The sequence below is a fragment of the Boleophthalmus pectinirostris genome, unplaced genomic scaffold (assembly GCF_026225935.1).
Source record: "Boleophthalmus pectinirostris isolate CB_2022bp ecotype Guang Dong unplaced genomic scaffold, ASM2622593v1 HiC_scaffold_23, whole genome shotgun sequence".
Classification (NCBI taxonomy): Eukaryota; Metazoa; Chordata; class Actinopteri; order Gobiiformes; family Gobiidae; genus Boleophthalmus; species Boleophthalmus pectinirostris.
Window position 1 is genome coordinate 35,423,751 of NW_026571207.1, and position 20,986 is coordinate 35,444,736.

General features: G+C 40.5%; 2 protein-coding genes across 3 annotated transcripts; both read right to left on the reverse strand.

Annotated features, from left to right (window-relative positions):
* Nucleotides 1-368: 368 nt before the first annotated feature.
* On the reverse strand, nucleotides 369-3,782 carry igbp1 (immunoglobulin (CD79A) binding protein 1). Of its 2 annotated transcripts, XM_055159301.1 has the most exons (4): nucleotides 3,282-3,782; nucleotides 1,538-1,867; nucleotides 947-1,050; nucleotides 528-719 (listed from the first exon to the last, which is right to left on the reverse strand). In XM_055159301.1, exons 1-4 carry the CDS (start codon nucleotides 3,738-3,740, stop codon nucleotides 677-679), a joined length of 936 nt encoding a protein of 311 aa, XP_055015276.1. In that variant the 5' UTR covers nucleotides 3,741-3,782; the 3' UTR covers nucleotides 528-676. The 2 variants fall into 2 exon arrangements, with proteins under 2 accessions (XP_020775632.1, XP_055015276.1); XM_020919973.2 differs by lacking the exon at nucleotides 947-1,050 and having other exon boundaries at nucleotides 369-719; nucleotides 3,282-3,781.
* A 91-nt stretch (nucleotides 3,783-3,873) lies between these two features.
* On the reverse strand, nucleotides 3,874-15,110 carry LOC110155798 (magnesium transporter protein 1). The gene is made up of 10 exons (XM_020919969.2): nucleotides 14,962-15,110; nucleotides 14,066-14,235; nucleotides 12,445-12,562; nucleotides 11,030-11,170; nucleotides 9,415-9,555; nucleotides 8,048-8,137; nucleotides 7,135-7,198; nucleotides 6,543-6,617; nucleotides 5,538-5,628; nucleotides 3,874-4,264 (listed from the first exon to the last, which is right to left on the reverse strand). Exons 1-10 carry the CDS (start codon nucleotides 15,046-15,048, stop codon nucleotides 4,249-4,251), a joined length of 993 nt encoding a protein of 330 aa, XP_020775628.1. The 5' UTR covers nucleotides 15,049-15,110; the 3' UTR covers nucleotides 3,874-4,248.
* Nucleotides 15,111-20,986: the final 5,876 nt, after the last annotated feature.

A 20,986-nucleotide genomic window follows, 5' to 3' on the forward strand; every position in this document is an offset into this window, starting at 1 on the left:
AAATAAAACATCACTGACTGAAAAACATGGCAGATTTCTGCACAATCACTGAGTGAATCACTGAATTCTGTTAATCTGAGGTGACAGAAATGTAATTTTGTTGATAAATGACAGGTGACCAATAAGCTCGTTCCTTGCATCAATGGGGAAAAAAAAAAAGTAAAGCAGTAACTTCTTTATAACAAAGTTTGACAATTAACACCAAATCACAGATAGGTCTGTTGGTAGTCCAGAAAAATGCTGGGTGCAAATTCTAGCAATGAGCACAATGTAGTACAGTTGTGTAGCACTCACAACACTTTTGATCCTATTCTCAAAAATGTGGCACATAGCTGGGTGAAGGTGTGAAATGCAATAAAAGAAGTGGGAACATTTTGTCAAACCTTTAATAAAATGACCTCAGGAAATACATGAATGCATGGTTTTGTTCAGATTTTTTTCTTTGTTCAGCCCATGTTGTGGCGGTTGCCGTAGCCTCTTCGGTGAGTGTCTTTATAATCGTCCCAGCTGCGGGCTTTGTGCAGACTGTCTGGGTCATCTGTTTCGGCCTGCCTCTCCTTCTCCTCCTCTTGAACCTCTGCTGCGTCCCTGTCCTCCTCCACAGCCACTCTGCGCGGGATGCCCTGGTCAGGGAGGACACCGTGTCTCTGGTGCTGCGAGTACCACTCGTCTACTGTCATGGTGGGCAGACTAGGGTAGCCCGCCCCAAACACCTGCGCCTGTAAACACACAAAGCATTCAGCAGAGCCCTCTACCTGCATGCTGCACTAAGAGGACCATATACAGTACTTTATGTCTGATCACACTGATGTATGTGTGAGAAATCAAGGGAGATAACATAGACAAAACTAGATTAGGGTTGGTGATTAGCTTCTGACTATTGTATTTGTATTCTATTCTATTCATTTATAAAAGGGACTTTACAAGGGGATCAAAAATAACTCACATGTGAATTAGTCCATTCTTAAGTGGTTCATTATAATCAAGTTGTAAGCAGCGTATCATGTCCCAGTACTTCTCTGGTGCCTCTTGAAAGTGTCTTGAAAGTCGCTATATGTATAAAATGTATTATTATAAAAATAAGCCCATGCTCCCCACAGGCTTGAGAGCAGAGTTAGTAGTACTCAGTTACATTTACTTGGGTCTGTAAAAAAAAAATCCTATTATATAAATATCTTATAATATAGAGCCTGACTTCAAATTCTCCCTCCTCCCCACAGTCACGAGCTTCATTTGAGTGGAGCTGACCTCTGTAGGTGGAGTCAAACTCACTTAGTCCACTTCTTTATACAGTCTATGGTTTGTATCCATAATGAGTAATAGAAGTGATTTACTCAACTCTCTACAGCCCCAATCTTATTGTACAGAAGGGTTAATTCAAGTTACACTCTAGTACAAAAAAAAAACGTATTTAACTTTGATAAGTCAATGTAATATTTATAGTGACAGGCCTAAATCTGCCTACTGCTCAGTTCCCTAGGGCCACAATAAAGGGTGCCACCTTAACTTTATCTGCTCTGTTTACACAGGCTCTGACCTGGACTGCATCTTTGGTAAGGATAAAGGGCTTCATGGGTGGTCTGCTGGGCTGGGGTGGGGGCCGGGGTGTGTTCTTCAGGGTGCCCATGTTCTTGAGGATGGGGAGCTCCTGGTCAATGCTCTCCACCTCCTCCAGACTCAGGCTGATCCATCTACGCAGATGAAGCAGGTAGAAGCGGCGGCTGGTTTCCTCATCTGCCTGCCCGCCATCCACAGCCCTCTTCACTGCCTCCAGCTGAGTCTCCACTTCCTTTTTCTGACGATAGCGCTCAATCTTGGCCTGTCTATGTGCTGCCATGGCCACAAGGTTAGGCTGACCCAGTCCCGGCTAGAAAACAAAAAACATTTCTTGTAGTAGCTCAAGTATGAACTTAATACCACCAAGTTTCATTCAGAAATATGTTGCTTGTACAGAGGCATAAACACGTTGAGACCACAGCATTAAAAGAAAGCAGAAACATTGAATAGAGGCTTATATAATGTAATATCTCTCTTATAGCTATTGTGTTCCTAGTTTGCATGTTCTATCCATGTTGTGTCGAGAGGGGCCGCTGGTCACTTCACTGTTCCAGTGATAAGAACCAATAGAAGAAGCTTTTCTGTGTTTGTGTGTGGAGTTAAGTCTGGGGCTATATCCAGTGTTGTGCAAAAGTTATAAGCAGGTGTGAAAAATGCTGCAAACTAGGAATGCCTTAAATTAATCATTTATTTTCACCAATCAACAAAATGCAGTGAATAAACAAAAGAGAAATCTAAATCAGATCAATATTTGGTTTGACCACCCTTTGCCTTCATAAGAGCATCAATTCTTCTAGGTTTACTTGCACAGGGTTTTTGAAGGAACTCGGCTGATAGGGTGTTCCAAACATCTTGAAGAACTCACCACATATCTTCTGTGGATGTAGGCTTCCTCACATCTTTCTGTCTCTTCATGTAATCCCAGACAAACTTGAGGTGGTTGAGGCCAGGGCTCTGTAGGGACCATACTATCACTTCCACTTCCTGGTTTTTGACCTGTGACATGAGATGGTCTTCCACAACCTCACCCTGGTCGCAGAGTTAGTCTGTTCCTCCTAGTTTTAAGCCTCCTACATAGCTCTTTCAGTTTCAGTTCATGACTGTATCCCAACCTATGTGTGACACTGATGATAATTAACACCTGTTTGGTATAATTGGTTGATCATACACCTGACTATAATCCAACAAAATTCATGACTTTGTGTGTATCCCTTTGATTGATCTGAAGTGGTGTTGGTTTGAAGGCAAAAGGTAGTAACACCAAAAATGGATTTGATTTAGATTTTTCTTTTGCTTGCTCACTTTGCATTTAGTAAATTGATAAACACAATCAATCATTGTTTATATTTTTGAAAACATTCTTTGTTATTTTTTTCTGACAGGGTTACTTCTTCTCACTCAGTTTCTAACATCAATGTTCATTTGTCACTCTTAGACTCAAACAGTACAGATTGCATTAATCTCTGTAGCACTGTTTGTTCTGCTGTGACATGAAGGCTGTGGCTCGAAATAAAGAAACTATAGTGTGTTCTGTTCACGGTGAGCCGAGAAGAACACTAGTTTGTGGATTTTGAGAAGCGGGGCTCCGTTCTTAAATTGTATCCACTGTGACAGCGGTCCTGGGTATAAAACACATTAAGTCAGGTCAAGTGGGCTAATTCATTACCTCTGAGTAGGGTCATTATAATACAATATTGGAGTTAGTCAGAGCCAGGACAGCTTACCGCAGCAGTGGGATGTGCGCTCTCCGCTTCAGCCTCTACACATGACCTGGGCATGTTGAACTGAGATACGTCGTAGTTTTTGCACCTCTGCAGATAGTCCACAAAATAAGCTCTAGCAGTCTGTAGTATCTCCAAGCGGCGCTCCCGGCTCGTCTGTTTCAGGGTGAGCCCCCCCAGAAGTGCAGGCAGCAGCAGGTACTTGAGCTCGGAGGTGCACACCTCCTCCAGCTCCTCATTACGGCTGAAGAGCTCGAGCTGCGCCACCCTCCTGGAGGCGCTCTCCAGGCCGCGGATGGCCCGCTGCACTCGCTCCTGGACAGCGTGACTAGCCAGCGGCTCTTGCGTGCTGTCGAGCTCGTCTAGCGCTCTCCAGCTGCGCTCGAACAGCTCGGACAGCTTCAGAGAGTCCGGCTCGGCGCTGGGTTGCGCAGATTCTGCACTGGACTCACATTCCGCCATCTTTAACACATTCTGTTCCGGGTGAACTGTCCTTCGCTTTTCACGTTATGCAAAACCAACAATATTTACTGCCACCTACTGGACAAAGAGAATCTTACACGTTATACTACTGATAACACAAATGAACCCAACATCAAAACCATAAATATTGCTTTTATTTTAAATAATATTTTAAAAAGATAGTATGTAAGATTTTGAATTTCACAAACGTTCAAAGGTTGATTTACAGAACAATTCTCTTTGGGGACACACATAAGCCTATAACATTTTCTTTAATAAAAGATTTTCATAAGCACACTTAAGAAGAACACGTGTACAGGCTTAAACCATACAAACACATACAATGGAATCTCATCGTTTTAGAATTATAATTGGATTAGGCACTTGAGTAAAATATATGCTTTTATGGAGGCTTCTCTCATGGACATGTGTTTTTCCTTTTTGCATGTTATGGCTTTGACCAGGAACTTGAGGTTAAAGGCACTGACTGGCACCAGCAGGTGGCATATTATGCCATCAGAAAGCTGCAACACACACCAAATCAGATTGAAAAAAGATGAGATGAGGGCCATTTCAAACATATTGTTAAAATGCAGATTTGTTGTAATATAGTGAGTTCTAGAGATCAGGTTCAACTTTTGTTCATTCACCTTTTAGTCATTTCTTCTGAAAATACCATGTATTAATGGGGGAAAATGGCTTTTGTCCCCATCTGGGAGAATGACATGCCATTCTGAAATATCAAAAAGCCACCAATTCATATATTTCAGAATGATGAGAATCTAGGACCATTGTCATAGTGATTAACAATTTAAAACAAAATTGAATATCTCTTGAATGAGGAAAAAGTCCTAAAAATTTTCATTTTTTTGAGCGTGAAAACAACCTATTGGGTATCAGAGTATTGATTTGTTTTTTATTTGAAAGATTTCGTGATTTTTTTCATGCACATTTGAATATCTTAATTGCTGTGGTCACGGAGGACAGTAGCCATTTCACAAAACTGATGAACAAATGTTTTCAGACTAGGGATGGGCATGATTAATCGATAATTGATCATTAAGAATTTCATTGATTACGTAAATTTTTATCATCAAACTGAATGTAGGTTGCTGTGTGTAGTGTGACCAAACACGGGTCTGTACATGTGTCTCTCTGCACTCAGAAGGAGCAAACAAACACAAACATTCGGTCAGCCTGCTACGTACCGAAGCACAAATGTGTATTTATCGATGACTTGTACAAGAAATTCCACGCTTTCTGTTGCGTTCGGGTGAGTCCATGTGCACAGTGTACAAAGCAGCACATATGTTTCGGTGTCCAGTGGGAAAAAGTTTTTCCAGGTGAGAGTCGCGCAATGTCAATGATGAGTCCCCACCAAAAGAAAAACGTTAATGATTAATCGATAATCGATCGTTAATTCTTCCGGCGATCGATTAAGAAAATTTCATCAAATGCCCATCCCTATTTCAGACTACAGAGTCTGATGATGTCATACTGCCAGATGACATTCATGGGTTTTAGGCAAATGAAAACTTGGCACCATTGTCATAGCAGTAAAAGAATTGAAAAACAATATTCTATCTTTTGATCGGCCAAAAGTCCTCTAAGCAGGAAGCTGAAACCCATAATTAATAATGTGGTATTTTCACAAGAAATATCATCTCAAAAGGTTAATGTTGAACCTGATCATTTTTGCTAGTGACTAAACCCTAGAACTCTGTAACATCAGAAAATGCATTTTAACAGTATTCATTTTAGCAGCCTATAAAATGTTGTGATGGATCAGACACAGACCTGTATGGATATCCATGGTACTTAGCTCGAAATACAGACAGCAGCCAGCTGAAAAACAGCATCACCAGCCCGATCCCCGCCACACACATTACTGCACACAAAGTACAAAGTCATCTTTTCAGCTTAACACCATGTAGTGTCAAAATTCAAACATTTCATTATCAAGAAGACCACAGAACAGCGATAGCTTCTCCTTCCGTTGTTCTACAATGACTCGAGCTCTTAGCAAGAGGTTGTGTCATCAGATGGTTATCAACAATCACTGAGGGTTTCAACCCTTAACCACAGAGGTGAGTAGTACTCAGTTACATTTAATTGAGAGAACTGTTAAAGAAATTCTTACTTGTGTACTTTTCCATCAGCATTATGTAACTCCTACTTGACTAATATTTTTATTGAAGTAACAATACTCTTACTTGAGTAAATGTTTTCCTCATTTTTCCCACTGTGAGGGACAAAGGTGGTATTTCACTCACTAGCTAAAGCCCAAGCCTGGCCTATTTGGACAATCTAGGCTTGTCAAATCCTCAGTTCCGTTCCACCAAAGTGACTAACCAGAGGTGGCGCTGAGTAGTGTGTAGTAACAGGCACCCTGGCACAAACCCAGTTGGGACCAGGCTAACTGTTAAGATTATTTTAGCCTTTTCTCCAAGAATGACTAAACAAAACACCTAAGTCAAAAGTTTCAACACATGCTATAGTTATGTGTCGATTGCCTGAGACTTTTACACTTTACACACATCTGAATGCTGCACTTATCAAAAAGGCACAAATAATATGAAAACATATGGCCGTTATTTTATAAAAATTATCTTATACATGCGTCTGTTGTGAGAGGCAGTAAATTAGCCTTCATCAAACTGTGGGTTATTTCTTTCATGGAACAACTTGAGGCTTAAAACTGAGCTCGTTTCAGCTCAGGAACGTTGATGGAATACTCCCCAAAAGTTTTATGTTGTTAATATGAAATGATTTGAACATTTGTGTTCGAAGGCAGAGACATACTTTTCCTTTTGCCGATGTCCAGAGGTGACGTGGCAGCTTCACACAGCAGTACCATCCCCAGAGTCACCGCCGCATCTGGAAGAGCAGGTCAAGGAGCCAAAAGCCATTTGGTTCATTCTAAACCACAATATTATGTATATAAATAGAAGAGCAAGTCAATTAGTGCAAAAAGTGCATTTATAACTATATAGCAGACAGGAGCACAATATGTCTGCTTTAAAGTTCACAAACTATGACACCCATGGATCATGATGTAATTTGGATATTTGAATTTTGCAGTAGATGCATAGCTACAGGTAATGCTAGAGAGCAACACATTTTTTTTTCATCTGAACCAAAATGGCTAAGTGACGTGGCTGAATTTTATGCATATCACAACAAAGTAACAAATTACTCCCATACAACTACAAGTGTGTAAATGGCGAGGGGAAACTATTATAAAAAGCTCTGAAAAGGTGATTTTCCAGAATAGGTCCATTTTAATAAACTTAAAATGTGTTAACAAACTAGACATGGATGATCAGAAACCAAAGTCAAAGTCAAAATGAGCACTGAAGCATAATTTGTGAACCTGTTGGACACTGAAGGATACTAAACAGGAGCACAATGTGTGTTTCAGCCACAAACTGGGCTTGGCTGCTGCCGTGGATGTAACTCTGTAGAGAAAAACAAGTCAGGTTAGAAAACATGCAAGTATCTATTCATGTATCTGTCTTAACCATAGACTGTAAATGGACATAGCTAAACCCCTAGATACCGCGTTCCAAATAAGAAGTGAGCATGGGCGTGCTTCCGGCCCCATAGACTCTGGTTCAAATTGACGTAATTTTAGTCTTAAAATAAGAGTATTAGCGCACCCTACATGCTCTACGTAATAATCAATGGCGTTTTTATTTCACTATTTTTTCTGTAAACCAATTCCAATTCCTAATATGGAACTCAGCTCCAAATTCGCCCCATAACTGCATGCCACCTGTGAGCTTCATTTGACTGGAGCAGAACACACTCCCATAGTACACTTCTTTAGAGAGAGATACTTTATTGATCCAGAGGGAAATTCAAGTTTTGCTGCAACAAAGCATGAATTACATTTAAACCCTCTTCAGGCATCTTTTTGATAAGAGAAAAAACATTATAATATGGTAGCTTTTGCATAATACCCTCTCCTTTAAAACGGGGCAGTTAGATCATTATTCAACTAGTATTATGGACACATTTAATATATTTTTAACCTGGCAAATTTGTCATCAATGTCCTGCAGTATCAGTGGGGTGCAATAAATTAATTATAATGCATGCAGCTATCGACGAAAATGTGCTTTTTCTACCCTCAAAATAGTTTGTTTACAGTGGCTTTTGGATAACTGAAGCATGACCAGCATATTCTCCCAGTTACAATTAACTTTGACCGTAAATACAAGTAATGTTTCATTATGACCCAGAGAATCTTAGTTATGACTGATGCCAAGGAGATGGTGATGCCAAGTGTTATGCTGGGTTCCTTACAATCTGCCCAGTGCTGGGGTTCTTGTGGGCATAAGGCGGCCCCCGGATGTGGTTCCACATCTGTCCTGAAGTCATGATCAAAACAAAGCACTGTGGGCAACGGAGAGAGCATGTTAGGCCATGGTTCCACCATAGTGTACATCAGTGGTAAGAAGAGAGAGGCTAAGGAGCTTTGCATTCAGCTCATTTTAAGGTTTGGTGTCATTGTCATTACACATTTGGACACATCCTCTCATTAAATGTTTTGTTTTTTTCCTCCTCCTTGTTTCATATATAAAAGATATGAAACAAGATATATGGAATTATGTAGCAAAGAGCTAAGTGTGTTTTTTCCGTATCCACCCTGTTTTGTGTGCTGGAAAACCTTGGCCTTCTCTCACTGAGCTTCTTGGTGAAGTTACCTGAAATGTTTTTCACTTCACAGCCTTGTCAGTGTCAAGAAATAGGAGTCAAAAATGCAAAATAAAGGGTAGCTATTAAAATTTTAAAAATGTACATTCCATATGTGTCATTCATAGTTTTGAATCCTTCATCAAAACTCTACAATGGAAAAAATCATGGAAATTAAGATGAAACATATATGAAAGTGTGTCCAAACCTTTGACTGGTGTGTAAACATGCATGAGATCTCTTTACTCCATGTTATGTAACTTCCCATAAAACTAATACTGTTAACATACATTTTGCTACTAAAATATTGTGTTCATATTTTACACCTATATTGCCCTTAGAAATGTGTACATCAGAGCTGTATTATGAACAGAGGTGAATAGACAAAAATTATACTCAAATAAGAGTGACTGTAAATATGTCCGACGTCGGGCCAACCTATGCAGTCCACGGTGCAAGTAATGGTACTTGAAATTGGGTAAAAAAAAGTGCTTTATATGAAGGGACGCTGCAAAGCTTCTCTTTGACCTCCTGCCCCAGTCTGTTCTGTCTGCGAATCACTCACAAAGCTTGTTTTTGCGGTTACCAATGCGTATAGCCTTCAATGTGGTTATTAACCTCAGACGAATACCGCGAGAGAGTGCTTGCATATTCACATGACTCTGTCTGTACTCTTGAAGTACGTTGACATGGAAATAAGTTCAGCAATCAGCTGATGGCCAATCATGGAGCTCTTGGTGTGTGTTTGGCATGAATGATGTGCAGTATATGTGAAATAAAGTAAACAGAACCAAATCTATTTTGCACTCTGGTCCAGAGTGTGTGGCAAGTCATCAAAACTAGAAAAACAGATGTGCAAGATTGCTCATACATGCATGAATCACTCCAAATACAACTATGAGTGAGGGGACACAACTATAACATGGATAGCTCTGAAAGGTTGATTTTGCACAATAGTTTTATTTGTGTGTATTTACCAGTGCAGAGAATGCCCACATGTTCTTGTTGAAGAGGAATTCCAGGTTATGTCTGCGCAGATAAGCCAGTCCTCCGATCACAGCAAGCAGCAAACCTAAGAGCAAAGGCCCTGCATAGTTTGGAGGCCGGATCACACGGATCTGAAACACACCATTCACAAATCCTGCATATTTAGGCTGACTTCCCTCTGTGTGTTTGTGATGTCATGTGGTAATGCAGAAAGCTCCATACATCTTAATGTGTATAATTTGGATAATTTCAGCCATGGAATTTCCAATCTCTACTTAAGAAAAGGTAAAACTTAGCTAGCCAGCCAAAACCATAAGCTTTGAAAAAACTTGACAAAGACGAGTGGATCTGGAATTGTCTTCTTGATTTCAGGGGCATGATTGACAGGCAGATCAATCAATCAGAGAGAGACACATGCTTCATTTGTGTCAAAACACACATGGATCCTTACATTAAAAAAAAAAGGAGGGAAACAACACGGAGGACTGAAAAAAGTTTGAAAATAGGCCATTCTATTATTCTATGTGCGCCTTATAATCCAGAGCGCCATATAGTGTGGAAAATACAGTTGTCAAGTAGGAGAAAAAGTACCGTATGCTGCTAGAAATGTACTCTCTAAAGTATTCTGTAAAGTACAATTTGTTTAAAAAGTTACAAGTAAACATAACTGAGTACTACCCACATCTGGTCTGGAAAGGGTTTCATATTGATACTTTGCAACTGCATCAACATTCCCTAGATGTGTGATGCTAACTATAGGCTCTGCTCATACCAGCTTGTCAAAGCCTGATCCCATCAGATCTCAGAGGCTCAGCAGGGCCGGGCCTGGTTAGTACTTGGATGGGAGACCACTGGGAAATTCAGGAGCCACAGGAGGGCGCCAGTTGGAAAAACTGTTGTTGTGTCCTTAGGCGAAGCACTTCACCCACATTGCCTAGTATGAAAGTGGTGTGTGAGTGAGTGATGGTGGTGGTCGGAGGGACCGATCGCACATATTGGCAGCTGATCTTCCATCAGTCTGCTCCAGGGCAGCTGTGGCTAAAATAGTAGCTTATCACCACCAGGTAAATGAATAATGAACTGTTTATAAAAAAAGTGTCTGTGACATATGTCTGTGAAAAGCTCTTACTCTACCAGTTGACTCTACACCACACTTTTTCCATTTTTTTACTGTTTACTGTTGACCAAAATGTATTCTAAACTTTTGATTCATGAAAGTGTGCACCTTTGGCAGATAGAACAGCTGAACACACTCAAGGCATTCTTTTTTCAATTGAAATAAAACATTCCTCAGAAAGTTCTTCCCAAGTCTGTTGCACAGGTTTCCATAAATGTGTGGCACTTGTAGGTTTCTTGGTTACTCTTCTGTCCAGTTCTTGTTCTTTTTTTCTTGAAGTAGTTTTGGCAGAGCTTGGACTTTGGACTTGTTTTGTTATCGTCTATTTTTTTTAAACCTCTGGCTGTTGAGTACCTATCTTTGTACCATTTCAAGCTATTCACTGGACTTGCACGACTTGAATTGCAATAAATAACTGGAAAAATTTGGGTGTTGTCTCCTAAAGTGAAGTGATGTGCAAGTAAAAGTGTCTCGGAGTTGGTACTCACCATAACATCAGTCCTGTCTGCTACCCAGCGTGCTAACTGCTCCGCTGCAAACCCTCGCACCTGCAGCTCATATGTGTCTGCTCGCCGCGGCCTCCCTTTGGCCGGGAAGTGCAAGAACGTAGGAGCCGAATTCATGTTCAACTGAAACGCATAGGTCATCACATCACTATGCACTGTCCAATGGAGCTCAACTGTGACTGCCACCCCCCGGTCCCGGAACTACATTTCTCATTCATTCTAAAACTCTATATAATATCATTTCAATTAAGCTGTTTGCCAAATCTTCCGTTTTAAATTTGCTTTTTGGACTTAAAGGGACAGTTTGGAATTTTTGACATAGGACGTCATTTCCTAGTGAGCCAGAGTGTTGGTGACGTGTGGAGACACTTTTAAAAATATTCCATCCAGTCCTTGTATTTGCAGAGGTCACTGGTGCTAGACTAGTGCATGTCAATGGCCACTGTTAGCCTGCCACTAAAAACAATCTTACTCACTCCACAGTGTACCCGAGGCAAATCTATTATTAAACCAGACTGTCCATGTGAATGTCTGTGTCGATAGAATCATTTTAGATGTAAAACCAACCTTACATTTGAAGGATTTATGTCTGAGCAGCAGCTCAGATAGGAAGCTCGACAGCGGCGAACTGATATCACCTGGCACCAACTGGCTCTGCAATAATTTGTTTACCTGCAGCTGCCATAGCAACACATTATTCTATTGACACAGACATAATAGATTTGCCTCGGATGCACTGTGGAGTGGGTAAGACTGTTTTCAGTGGCAGAATAACAGTGGTCATTGACTTGCGCTAGCTTAGCACCAGCAACCTCTCTAAATACAAGGACTGGATAGATTATATCAAAAAGTGTCTCCACTCATCTACAACACTCCCTATATCCAAAAATTCCAAACTGTACTTTTAAAAGAATTGGATTGCATATTAATTAGCACATATCTGTCTTCACAAGCCTCCACAATGTCTTTGAGCTTTTAATATTTGAAATTTCTAAAAGTCTATGGGAAAATGAAAGGAGAATTTAAGTCTGGAACTGGAGTAGGCAGTCACTGTTGAGCTCCATACTGCTATTAGTAAGTGTTGTTGTAATACTAAAATTTCAAACAGAATTGACTCAATACTTGATAGCAATTAAAATGGCACAATGAAGATAAAAAAATGATGTCTTATACTTGTTCTGATAAAGCTTACATATTTGCCAGAATTGTTCAGGAAAGCTCAAATTTGGTTTAATGTGACTTTTTATTGTATCGATACTTGCTCAAATGAGTATCTAGTTTTTATGCTTAGTATACATTTTCAATACTTATGACAACCCTACTGTCAGGTGGAGTTCATTGACCATTCTTGAAAATTTTGCATTTCAAACTGTATATGTATTCATATTCAGACTCACCATTTGGAAGACATCCGACCCTTCATCAAAATCCACTGAAGCAAAAAAGACTTTGTTGGTGAAGGCTGAGGAATAACGCCAGGAATTAGCCAGCACCTGAAACTCTTCGTCAGCTTGTCTACAAAAACAATCAAGAGTCAGCAGTGTAACAGAACTCTATGTGCATGTGGTTTAATCGTTCCCTAACAATAAAAATGATGGTTGACTTGACTCTTCTGCTCTAGAATAACATATTTCATAGTACACGGTGTAATCGCTCATTTAATAGTAGTTCATGAGATATGAGGTAATTAAGGTCTGGAGAAAGTTCAGTGAATATGAGATCGATGTCCAGGACAGAATCTAGGACTGCACAAGCTTTACTATTTTCCCATTCAAAGGGCTCACTGTAAATGGCTCCAGGGGCATTAAAAGAACTGTATGTAGTCTGCTCTCTTAACCCTTTTTAATAAGGTACGACAATCACAACTGAACCTGTGTTGACAGAGCCTTAACCTGCAAATAGAGAACACAGTTTTTTTCATTCTCAGTATATGGACAGACCATTCTTCATGTGAAAGCTCACAACCTAGTACTAATAAATGAATGACTGTTGTTTTATTATTACAAACTGTGGCAAATATTTCTTTTGCCAAAATGTAGCATATAACTAATAAAAATATGATGACTCAGTAGCTCTAGCCACATCATATTACATGTGTCCTCTAACAGAGTTTTAGATTTTTGCTATTTTTGTATTTTATGTTTTGTCTCTTTCAAGGACTGGTGTTGGTAATTAGCTCTAAAAGCTACAGTCTGGTACAAGGCATCTCTTCAATGTTTCTTTGATTAATACTACTGTACATGTCAAATAAACTAAATAAACTAAACTAACTAACAAATTTTGATCCTGTCCAGTGAAGACTTTCTAATGTGCCACTCCGTCTATCAATTTTCTTCCACTTTATCTCAGTCCAGGTCGCGGAGGCAGCAGTCTGAGCAGGGAGGCCCAGACTTCCCTTTCCACACACAATTCCTTCAGCTCTTCCAGGGGGATCCACTCCACAGAGAGACACAGCCCCACCAGCGTGTCCACGGGGCCTCCTGTGGGTGGCATGGTTCCGTAACACCTGCCCATGGAGGCATTCCGGAGGCAACCAGAAAAGAGGCACCTCTTCTGGCTCTACTCCGAGCTCCTCCCGTGTAACTGAGCCCCTCACCTCATCTCTAAGGGAGGGTCCAGCCACCCTCATTTCAAACTCATTTGAACTGCTTGTATCCTCCATTTTGTCCTTTCAGTCATAGATTGATAGATTGACCTGGTAGACGGGTTGCGATACAGCAACCGCATCACTGACACTGCTGCATTGCTCTGCCTAACAATCTCGCACTCCTTCCTTTCATCGCTCGTTAACAAGACCCCAAGATACTTGAACTGCTCCACTTGAGGCACCCACCTAGAGAGGTGCAATCTTTTTCCAGTTGAGGACCATGGCCTTCCCAGCCTTCTTCCTAAACTGTGTGTTGAAGTGAGCCCAACTACATCTAATTGTACAATTTTTTTATTTGATTTTATAATATAAGAGATTGCCCTAGGGACATTAGTAAATGACTAAGACATGTGCCAGGGGCTCTGTCTCACCTGCAAACCCCACACTGCCTCTGAGGCTGCAGGGCCGTGAACATGATCACCATGGAGTAGTTCCGAGGAGGAGCTTTAACAAAGCGCCGGAATTTGTCCCCATTCATTCTGATTACTGAACGCTTGGAGGTCCACTCCATGAGCTGGGCCACCTTCTCCGACATCAGCGCCTGGAGAACAACTGGAGTTAGACTCATCTCAAACTAAAATCCAAGTCTGTATCGGAGGGGCCGATGGCACAGATGGGCAGCTTCGCGTCCATCAGTCTGCCCCAGGGCAGCTGTGGCTACAATAGTAGCTTGCCACCACCAAGTGCTAAGTATGGAATGAATGAATAATGCTCTGCAAAGCGTCTTTGAGTGTCCAGAAAAGCACTATAGAAAACTGATGGATAATTATTATGATTTAGCTCTGTATGCCCTGCAGTAGAGACCAACCAGTGCTACGAGCAGCCAGAGAGTTAAAAACACACACGCAAACGTACAAACAGACGTACAAGGCACAGGCAGACATACAAGGCACAAAAAGACGTTTAAGGCATAAGCAGGCGCAGAAGTAGAGGTAAAGTATAACCACACGTGTTATCAGATGTATTCACATGACACTATAAGCAGATTGGTTTTGGGAAGATGATGAAGCACTTCCTGCTTTCTTTGTTAAAGTCGCAGCAAGGATTTTGGATATAAAACAACAATAATAAACAACAATAAAGTACTGTGTGAAAGTCTGAAGATATTACGACAAACACCCAAAGTAGGCTATACAAGAAAACTATGTTAGCAGCAAGGAGGGACCATGACAGAAAAAACTGAAAACAACTCCAAATCATGCAGCTGAGCGCCGTAAACCAGCGCTGTCTTTTGGACTTAAAGTTCAGAGTACATGTGCTGCTTCACCTCTTTTTTCTTCTGTCCATCGGCAGTGGGGATCTGCAAAAGCGCGCACACACACAGAGTTAGCAAAAGTTTGGACAACATTTCCATTGAGCTCAACTTGTGTTCCTCTGTGCTTCTGTCCTCCGCGTACTGCTGCAGCGCTCGCACCACAGCGCCCCCCTCACGCACCGCACTGTTCCATGCGCCGCACATGTCCCAGGGAAGCACGTACAGAACATGCCCAGGGAATCGCATTCAACATTCGGACATGCCACACACAATATCACCTCAAATAGTAGGCTACAAAATAATAATAATAATAATAATAATAATAATAATAATAATAATAATAATAATAATAATAATAATAATAATAATAATAATAATAATAACTAGAAAAGCAGTCAGAGAGCGCAGACCTCCGCCAAGGACTACCCCCATTTTTGATATAAATTGCGATAAAATCAGTCTTCTGGATCAGATCCGGATCAGCCTTTGGAATATGAAAGAGGATCCCATTGTCCATCCCTGAGTCAAATTTCATGGGGTTTGGTCAATAATTAACCGAGATATTGAGAAACAAAGTTTTTGGCCCCATTTACCACAATGTTAACTAAAATTTCAAAGTGATCCAGAATCCAGGATTTCTTCCGGATCACCCCCAAAATGAAATCAGTTCTTCCTTTTCACATTTCCAACAAATCCTGAAAATTTCATCAAAATCGGTCGATAACTTTTTGAGTTATGTTGCTAACAAACAAACAAACAAACAAACAGACAAACGCCGGCAAAAACATAACCTCCTTGGCGGAGGTAATTATTACTATTATTACCTTCGCCAAGGAGGTTATGTTTAATATAATAAATAAATTGAATAATAATAAATATAGCCACAAGCGGTGATGATCAGCCCTCGCTCGCGCCTATGCCGCGCCCACGTGCTCTATGGGGTTCAGGTCAGGGGACAGTGCTGGTCATACCATATGAGGCACTCCGACTTCCTGAAGTTGAGCTGTGACAATTCTGGCAAGATGTGATGGAGCATTATTATAAATGAACAGAAAGTTGGGAGTGTGCTGGCGGAACTGGGGGATGATGATGGGTTCTGTGATGTCTCTGAGGAAAGAACATGCAGTGACTGAGCCATCTACAGTAACCAAATCTGTTTTGCGCTGACTGGTGATGCCTGCCCAGACTGTTGCACCTCCTCCACCAAAGCGAACCCTGAGGACCATGTTGACCTCGGCGTATCGCTCACCTCGCCTTCTCCAGCTACACTCACGATCATCATTTCTGTGCTAAGTGACCCGACACTCAGCAGTGAACAGGACGGTGGACCACTGCTGCATTGTAGAGGTCACATGGTCTTGTGCCCACTGCAGACATTCACAGCTTTGTCTTGGTGTCAGTGGAGTCACCTGCAACTGTCGTCTGGCATTCAAACCAAAGCGGTGGAGTCAGTTTCAAATGGTTTGTCTGGAAACCCTAGTACCCCTCACATCTTGAAAACAAACCTGCAGCTGTGTGGCAGTTGCATAACGATGTCTGAGTGCATAGGTCCTTAGTTACTGGTCATCGTTGTGGTCTGTCACTCATGAGGCTTCACTCCTGGGTCTGTCTCGAACTCTGCCAGTAGTTCTGTGTCTTGATGCAAGTCTGCTGATGACACTTTGAGACACACCAAGTTCACGAGCAACATCTGACTGCCACTGACCCTGAAGGAGCGGTATGACTAGGTGGCGCTACTCATCTGTTAAGTGACTTCGTGTGTTCATGGCCGTTTGAATTGTGAACTTGGAATGACTTCACAATACCAGCTTTTTATACCTACAGAATGTTGAAATTGATGCCACATTAAAAAGGGTTTTGGCTCCACTATGTAAGGCACACTGTACACACTGAGACCATTACATGGAAAACACAAAATGAGGTTTGTCTATCACCCCAATACAATTGCCTCCCTATCCCAAAAGTTTCTGAAGTGAAACAAACACCGTATATATGACATTCACTGGCTCTCTCTCAATATCCCTAACTTATTTATTGTGAGTATATATATATATATAAGGGCCGGGCACGATTTATATAACTTAAGGGGACTGATAGTTCAACTATCAGACGATGACACGATGTTGAGACGATGAGGGACGCTGGGTGATGTTAATACTTTGATATTCTCAGCTATTGAAACTAAAATAAATAATTGGTTCTTAAAATTTCCTTCAGCTAAAATCATTTGGGGAGGGGATTTTAATATTGTCACGGACGACAGGGTGGACAGGTTTCCCCTAAGGACCAAAAGTCAAATGAACTTTATAACATATACAGCAGAATGAAATTAATTGACATTTAGAGACATAAAAACCCAGACACCAAAATGTACACGTGGAGCATGTCCTTACAGTCACGATTAGACTTCTGGCTTGTCTCAGCAAGTATTATTGATAATTTGGAAACAACAGAAATTACACCTACTGTATTTTCAGATCACAAAGCGATTATTGCTGAAATAAATTTATCATCCAAAAGAATAAGATAAAACTCTACTCAGTAATGAGGATTTTCAAAAACAAATAGAGAAACTTACTGGAAAACACTGGAGAATGGCTGCTACTACATACTGTTATGGGGAGGTTTATGAGCTGTTGAAATTTGAAATAAAATTGGCAATTTTATTTACTAAAAAAATGTCTAAAGCAAAAAAGGAAAGAGAACTGTAAATTGTTACTAAAATTATGGTACTGGTTTTAAAAAGTAATCTTAACTGAGAATGAGCAAATAGAACTAGAACTATGTCAGACCGAGCTGGATCAAATGTATGAGGGAAAAGTGAAAGGCGCTTTCATCCAATCTAGAAGGAAATGGCTAGAGCAAGGAGAAAAATTTAATCTGGAAAAAGAAACTTTGAAATGTCCTCGATAAGTAAACTTAAAATCAATGATATATCTCATTGACATATCTCTGATATGATAAGCACTATAGAAACACTGAAAGACAACAAGGCTCCTGGTAATGATGGGCTGACCAGCCAATTCTATAAACACTTTAAAGAAGCTTTAGCTCCCTTCCTTGTCCAAGTTTTGAAGAAGCTATCACAGAAGGACATTTACCAGCATCACTAGGACAAGGTTTTATTAAAGTAATTCCTAAACCCAAAAAGGATAAATTAAATTTAGAAAACTGGAGACCAATCACTCTGGCACGGTGGCTGAGTGGCTAGCACTCATGCCTCACAGCAAGAAGGTTCTGGGTTTGATCCCCGGGTCGCCTGGGTCTTTCTGTGTGGAGTTTGCATGTTTCATCCGGTGTCTGGATGGGTTTCCTCCAGGTGCTCCTGGTTTCCCCCATTAACCCAAAAAACATACTACAGGTCTCCATAAAACAGTTGATAGTCAAGGTCAGTTAAATACAATCAATCCAATCATTGTGTCCTTAGGCAAGACACTTCACCCACATTGCCTAGTATGAAAGTGGTGTGTGTTTGTGAGTGATGGTGGTGGTCAGAGGGACCGATGGTGCTGAGTGGCACGGCAGCTGTGCTTCTGTCAGTGTGCCCCAGGGCAGCTGTGGCTACAATAGTAGCTTACCATCACCAGGTCTAGAGTGAATTGAATTAATGCTGAATAATGCTCTGTAAAGCGTCTTTGGGGACAGAAAATGTCTGTGACTCTGGGGGTCTGAGGGTCTGGAGGTCTGGGGGTCTGAGGGTCTGAGGGCCTGGGGGCCTGGAGCAGTAATGGGTCTTGGCTCACACAGACCTGTGGGGAGAAACATTTGTGTCAGACACAGGAACTAAAAGGACGCACAAACGAGCACAGCAAACCCAGAGGGACAAAAGACAAACTGTAGAAACCAAAATGTTTCTCGCTTACTTTTCTTGAATTTAAATTGAATTTGAACCAAATGGCCAAAAAGCAAATGTTTACAAATGAAGTTTATTACTTTTTATATTCATAAAAGTCGTCAGTTTAAAGCAGCTCTATGCATACATGCACTATTATGCTACAATATATATAGGCTACATATGAGTACTTGGGGGTGTAATGCTTTTTTTCTGTACTGCGGTGTGACACAACTTTGCAACAAAATCCCAAAATGTTTTTCAAAAACAAATTAGTTTTACAACAATTGTAAAGACATAAAAAAATATTTTTTGTGTAGCTCTTTTAGGGTGCATTCACATTAGGACTTTAGAACCGTGCCCAAGCAAGGATCGCCCCTAAAAAATACCACAGGAGGAAAACAGTGAATAAAATCTGCTTTAAACCGCACGGCAAACCCACACTCACCTTCAATAAGACAGACAGAAGTTTAGCTGTCTCTTGTCTCCGGCTGTCATCACTGTTCCGCTCTGTTTTTAATCTCCATAAATTCATGGAGGAGCGTGTATCATAAAAGGACTGACATCAACCTGACTATTTAATAGATATTTCTGCCACTGGACTTTTTTTTCTCTGCTAAAAGCGTTAGCACCTGTAAACAAACAGCTCCATGTGATGACATCAACAGGCCGTGACCTGGTTCGGATTATTATCGGTTATTTTAATAGATCCATGGTTCAGATGTGCAAGTGTCAGTGTGGAACATTGAACCCACAGCAGTTGTGCCTGAGTGTGAGTGTGCCCTTAATTTTAGCCATTTTAACATCTTTTTTAGATTTAAAGTAGTGATAAATGTGTAATATTATTAAATCATAAAACCTTTAACTCCTGCTGCTCCAGCTCGGACCCTAACCGACTGATTGTCCTATCGTTAGGACCATCTCTGGATGTTGCCTTATGATTAGAATTTTGCATTAAAAGGAATTTCTTTGAATTTACTCGTAATCACGATCTAGGTATTGTTCAAAGAGTAGTTTGCTCAAATATTGATTATTTTTTGTGTAACACAAAATCCCAAAGCGATTAATATGGTTATGGAAAGTCACAAAACTCCGTTTTTTTTCCTCTCAAGAGTCTTGTAGTCGGAGTGAGGGGGCAGTCAGTAGCAGTCTGTGTGCATACACACACACAGTGTGTGCATACACACACACAGCTTATGGATCTAAAATACACAGGCTTTATATATGATCGCGAGCTCTTGTTACCAACGCCAGCACAACAGTGTCCAGTCAATTTGAGCTACCTAGCACTACTGTGCACGCACACGACTGTTCTAAGTTTAAATCCCGTTGATTTAAACTCCCAAGGCAAAAGTAGAGTAACAAGTCAAATTTTTCAAAGTGTATTGGTTTTATTGTCTCTTTGGACCAGTTAAGCAATGACATGTGCTGTTAGATTGAATAGTTTGGATTTAATATTTTATTTTATCATTATCATTTTCATTACATTGCATTTTATTTTGTTTCCATGTGTAGAAAACGTTGTAACTTTTGTGTAGAAAGGCACTGTATAAATAAAATATCACTATATTATAATAGGATATTCACACTGTTGCCTGCCTTAAATATTATATAAATTTTAATTTAATTTAATGTAAAGATTTCAGTGTTTCCAGTCATTTCTTTCTCTTCTATAGTGGAGCCTTATTTGATAGAAGATATCAGCCTGTGGAAATGAGCTCCTCTACCCAATTTAATATAAATGAGTGAATAATGGTGATTTTACAGTGGGAGCATTATTTGATGGCTAAATTGTCCTGTCAATAAGTGCTCCCCTTAGTTGGAGCCCTAGTGGAGCAGAATACAACTGTCCAAATGAACTATACACATATTCATATAAATGAGTTTAGATTTGACATAACTAAGGTATTAAGTCTAATCATCGTGTGCAAACAGCATCAAACCCACTGTGTTGTGGCTCAACAAGAAGGACCCAAAAAATACACCAGGGACTAACAAAAAAGCTTAAATTTTATTGACCAGGTTTCCAGAAGGAGTCTCAGGAGCGGCTCACTAGGTGGAAAGTGGAGTCTTCAAACAGAAACTGGAAAAAACAGGAGACGGAGGTAAGTACGGATAAATACTAAAGTGTAAGTAACTGCAAAAGTTTAAGTTGCTGACAGAAATCACCATCAAAACAAGACGGAACATTCTGGCAGCTGCTGT

What these genes read in the sequence shown, in the direction of transcription:
- igbp1 (XM_020919973.2), bottom strand. Translation starts at nt 3,740, where the DNA reads ATGGCGGAATGTGAGTCCAGTGCAGAATCTGCGCAACCCAGCGCCGAG. An exon ending in GCGCACATCCCACTGCTGCG is followed by an intron (nt 1,868 to 3,281) that starts GTAAGCTGTCCT and finishes TTTGTTTTCTAG; the next exon opens with CCGGGACTGGGTCAGCCTAA. An exon ending in TTACCAAAGATGCAGTCCAG is followed by an intron (nt 720 to 1,537) that starts GTCAGAGCCTGT and finishes GTGTGTTTACAG; the next exon opens with GCGCAGGTGTTTGGGGCGGG.
- LOC110155798 (XM_020919969.2), bottom strand. Translation starts at nt 15,048, where the DNA reads ATGGAAATGTTGTCCAAACTTTTGCTAACTCTGTGTGTGTGCGCGCTT. An exon ending in CAGACAGGACTGATGTTATG is followed by an intron (nt 9,556 to 11,029) that starts GTGAGTACCAAC and finishes GGTGTGTTTCAG; the next exon opens with ATCCGTGTGATCCGGCCTCC. An exon ending in TGTGGGCATTCTCTGCACTG is followed by an intron (nt 8,138 to 9,414) that starts GTAAATACACAC and finishes CGTTGCCCACAG; the next exon opens with TGCTTTGTTTTGATCATGAC.